This window comes from Aptenodytes forsteri, unplaced genomic scaffold (genome assembly GCF_000699145.1).
Source record: "Aptenodytes forsteri isolate BGI_AS27 unplaced genomic scaffold, ASM69914v1 C12814722, whole genome shotgun sequence".
Taxonomy (NCBI): Eukaryota; Metazoa; Chordata; class Aves; order Sphenisciformes; family Spheniscidae; genus Aptenodytes; species Aptenodytes forsteri.
This window is the reverse complement of record NW_008798690.1, coordinates 1-286: the sequence shown is the minus strand read 5'-3', so window position 1 is coordinate 286 and position 286 is coordinate 1. Positions and strand designations below refer to the sequence as shown.

The following is a 286-nucleotide window of genomic DNA, read 5'->3' as shown; positions in this document are numbered from 1 at the left end:
CGTCAGCCACGCACACCTCCACGTCCAACACCACCGCCCGCTCCTCGGGGAAGTCGACGGCTTCCACTTGCCCATCGGGGCCGTAGCGGGTCCAGCCGAGCTGCCATGCCCACTGCGCGGGCATGGGGGGCAGCTCACACCGCAGCAGCTCGTTGGCCGCCTCCAGGTAGGGCAAGCTCTGCTTCTGCGCCAGGAGGCGAAAATGCTCGTCGATGTTGTCCCCGTACATACGGGGCAGCTGCAGGTCCACGTCGGGCAGCGTGGAGGTCTCCTTGCCCCACAGGTC

The 286-nt window shown here is 67.8% G+C and overlaps 1 protein-coding gene across 1 annotated transcript; it reads right to left on the bottom strand.

Annotated features, from left to right (window-relative positions):
- Positions 1 to 7: 7 nt before the first annotated feature.
- On the bottom strand, positions 8 to 280 carry LOC109279756 (DNA polymerase subunit gamma-1-like; the record flags this gene model as incomplete). Its single annotated transcript, XM_019474626.1, has 1 exon — positions 8 to 280. A coding segment is annotated over one exon (273 nt), but the record flags the coding sequence as incomplete, so codon positions are not given.
- Between the last annotated feature and the right edge of the window lie 6 nt (positions 281 to 286).